The 3,600-nt window shown below is 34.4% G+C and overlaps 1 protein-coding gene across 1 annotated transcript; it reads right to left on the bottom strand.

Annotated features, from left to right (window-relative positions):
• Window positions 1-977: 977 nt before the first annotated feature.
• Window positions 978-2,476, bottom strand: LOC141691137 (myb family transcription factor PHL7-like). The gene is made up of 6 exons (XM_074495879.1): window positions 2,371-2,476; window positions 2,146-2,222; window positions 1,803-1,842; window positions 1,646-1,703; window positions 1,489-1,558; window positions 978-1,412 (listed from the first exon to the last, which is right to left on the bottom strand). The coding sequence occupies exons 1-6, from the start codon at window positions 2,474-2,476 to the stop codon at window positions 978-980; spliced, it is 786 nt and encodes a 261-aa protein (XP_074351980.1).
• Window positions 2,477-3,600: the final 1,124 nt, after the last annotated feature.

Raw genomic sequence — 3,600 nt, 5'->3', positions numbered from 1 at the left:
ATAGTACAAAAGTTTACATATATAACTAACTCATGATATTCATCTGGTGCGGGAGTTAACAAAAGAATAGAAAAATAGTTAGCCTTGGTTTTCTGTTTAATTTTATATTTTGGTACATATTTATTCATTCATAATCCGAAAAAGTTTTGTACATAAAAAAAAACATATATATCAGAGCTTCATGTCCATGGAATCACAAAATGCATTAGAATACTAATGTGTGGGAAGTTATTCCGGCCGGCCTTTGTTTGATGACTTAATACTATTCGAGGACTCATGTATATTGAAATTTAGCTCTTAAATAATGTTGAATTTTGCCATTAAGCTAATTTGTCCAAAAACATATTGACAGATCTCCGTGGCATCACACGCTATGTCTTGCTCTACAAAATGATTTGATAAATCCTTTTTAAAACAGCGAAAACAAACAAACATTATGAAATGAAAATAAAAGAAAAAGACACTTGCAACAGTCAAAAATTTATATTTCAGATTCCTTCCAGGTATAATCAGACATTCCAATTCTTGACTCTTTGGCTAAGAATTCTTCAGTTTGGTTATGTTTATTTTAAAAACTACGTAGACATTACTGTGTGCTGCATGCATACAGTAGCCATGTTCAGAGAGACATGTAAACGGATGATACACTTCCAACTTTGAAGACATTACAAGAAAAACTGGTTTTTTCGATAAAATAAAAATTGTTATGCCAATCATATATATGTAAAACATATATGTATGAAAAGCCTCCTCATGATGTGGTGCAACTTAAAAGGCAATCTCATCTTGATATCAAAGCACAAATCATTTACTTGTGACCTGTGCTTATTTTATCAAGATGGATACATCTTTATTCAAACACATGATATGCTGAAGTATATAGAAACTATCATACAATCAAGAATTTAACCATTCTCTTCTCCACTTGTGTACAACTGCAAACTTGTTTCAGCAACCGGGATGGAGTTTTTGACTAACTAGCTAAAAGAACCATTTGAAGCTGGCATTAATAGAGGTGACTGACAGCGAACAACAGCATTCCATGGAAAGCCGTATTCAGGAGACTCACATTGTGTCCTTGATCCTTTAGACACAAGCATGCCTTGTTGGGCGCAAGATTCTGAATTCAACTTTTTATGTCTTTGTGGTGAAACGTCTTTCTGATAGACCCGATGCCTCTTTGATTTTTGGAAAGTCTCAGCATATTTTATGTCAAATGTTTCGACATCTGAATCAGATTCAGCTGGTTTGTTATCAGACTCAGACTCCTCACAAAGAGATGGAACTGAGATAATCGGTGAGAAAGACTTGCTAGGCTTTGCATTAATATTTGGCCTGTTTTTATATTCCTCCCCGATTTTCGCAAGGAACCTGCCTTGTGCTTCGATTTTCACCTTCAAATTTCTCTGAACCTTAAAAAGAGACATATTCAACACTATAAAAGGTTTAAATTTTCTTTACCAGGTGCTCTGAAATATTAATTGGTACCTCAAGTTGATCACTCAATCGTCTCTGCACTTCGACTTGCATTTGTAATGCTTCTTTAAGCTGAGCACCACTACAGAAATAAAGGTAGTCCTGATAAATATATAACATTGATGTATGTTACTGGAAGGCTTAAATTATATGACAAAGGGCAACTCACGCAGTTGCACTGAAGTTTGGCAGTATTTCTGAAATACTTCTCCTCTCGAACTTGCTTTCTGCATTTACACGTGAAATTTCACAGAATCAAATGGAGGAACATGCATGAGAAAGGGTTCTTGATTTTGATCCTCAAGAAAGAAGAGATTAAAACTCACTATTGGGTGTTTCTGGAACAAATTGCGATATTCTGTACTTCTGAAGATCAAGTCAAATAAATAAATCAGTTCAGATTAACATGATTGAAACAATTCTAAAAAAACATGACAGAAACACAGCTCAATTATGTTATATAGCCAAATTCTGCATATGTAAAAATTTCAAAATCTACTCAAAAAATATTAATCGGATTTAACTAATACAATTGCAGAGTCATGCTCAATAATTGGAAGCACAGCTGATAGAAGTCCATGTCAGGTGCTTAAGAAAGACAATTCTATCTGTGTTAAAACTTGTGAAAGATGGAATCAACAAACAGAAAATCTGTAAAACAACACAAACCTGTAAGTGACTCTTGACATGGTAGATTGTTAGTCCAGGAATTCCCATAGCTTTTAAGATACCCTTTGGTGTTGCCCCTGGAAAAAACCTCATCTTTACTACTTAATAATTACTGACTAACCAATAAAACTGTAAACAAATATCAGTTAATAAAGCCATTGATAAACATAAGAAACAATGCATGCATCAGTGAATTATGATTATTAATTAGAGCATTGCACTTACTGTCAGGACCTCCAAGCTGATTAACTGATTTTTCAAAAAGATCGTGTAGTTCTTGTGTCCATTTTAGTCGCTCCTTTCCTGCAACCTCAGATCTACTAGAACCCATGTTGAAACCGCAGACCTTTTTAGGTGCCCAGAAAATGATCCAGTAGATGGTTTACTCGGATGATAAACCTACTATACAGTTGTTGTCCATCAAAAATTTATAAGAGGCGACGGACACTAGTTTGAAAAGTTCATATTGAACAGTTCAGAAAAGATGCCAAAAACTGTAAGGAAATGTTGGAAGGGAACCTAGCAAATACAGAGTCCACCATTTGCAAACTAGGTTTCATAGTTTTTATCACCCGGTGGAGAAATTTATGATAATGACATGAATTTGGATCTTGTAAAATTGGCAGCTAGTACAGTATAGAGTCGGTAAGGATAATATTAACCATTTGACCTTTTCAGTTAAATATATACTTAACCGCATATGCCCTGTAATTAAACAGAGGAAAACTCCACAAGGTTTCATAGTGAAGCATCCAAAAAACCATGTGCATAAAACACTCATCTATCAACATATATAAACTAGTCCAGAAGCATCTATCTACTTCAACCAATTTACAAAAGAGGTGACGAGTCAACGAGGAATAACTAATTACCACCCCTTGAGGAGTAACTATCCCAGGATCCTCATTCTAATATATAAATAAGAACAACATCTTAACAGTAAATTTTTAAAGCTTACGGAACTAGACTGCTTCAGCTACCAAATGTGCACTAGCTATTGAGCCCCCTTAATTTGTGTTTTAATGTTATTGTTACTGTCGTTTTCCCATGCTTAAAGCAAGATGGTTATCCGTATTGTTTTTATGTTCTTAGCCTTGGCAGGTATATTTTCAAACACTTCCTCCTGTACAACCACTCTCACATGTTTCAGTCAACTCAAAATTCGCTGCATTAAAATTTACGCTGCAATTTTCACAGAGGGCTTCACCACATTCATTTTCTATTATCCTCGTAATGTTACACCTGCAATCTTTACGACACTTTAAACTTATCCATAAGCAATTGATCTCTGCAGAGGCAAGGAGATGGATAGTTCCATACAAAAAACAGTCAGTCAAAATTCTCATAGTTTGGAGTACATCCGTAAAATATTATGTTTTTGAACAATAGATACATAATGACGTTGAGTTTATTGTTCTAATACGATTTGAGTTAATGAAAACTACATATAATTTT

The sequence above is a fragment of the Apium graveolens genome, chromosome 10 (assembly GCF_009905375.1).
Source record: "Apium graveolens cultivar Ventura chromosome 10, ASM990537v1, whole genome shotgun sequence".
NCBI lineage: Eukaryota > Viridiplantae > Streptophyta > Magnoliopsida > Apiales > Apiaceae > Apium > Apium graveolens.
Note: the sequence above shows the minus strand (reverse complement) of the source record. Positions and strands in the feature narration are given on the sequence as shown.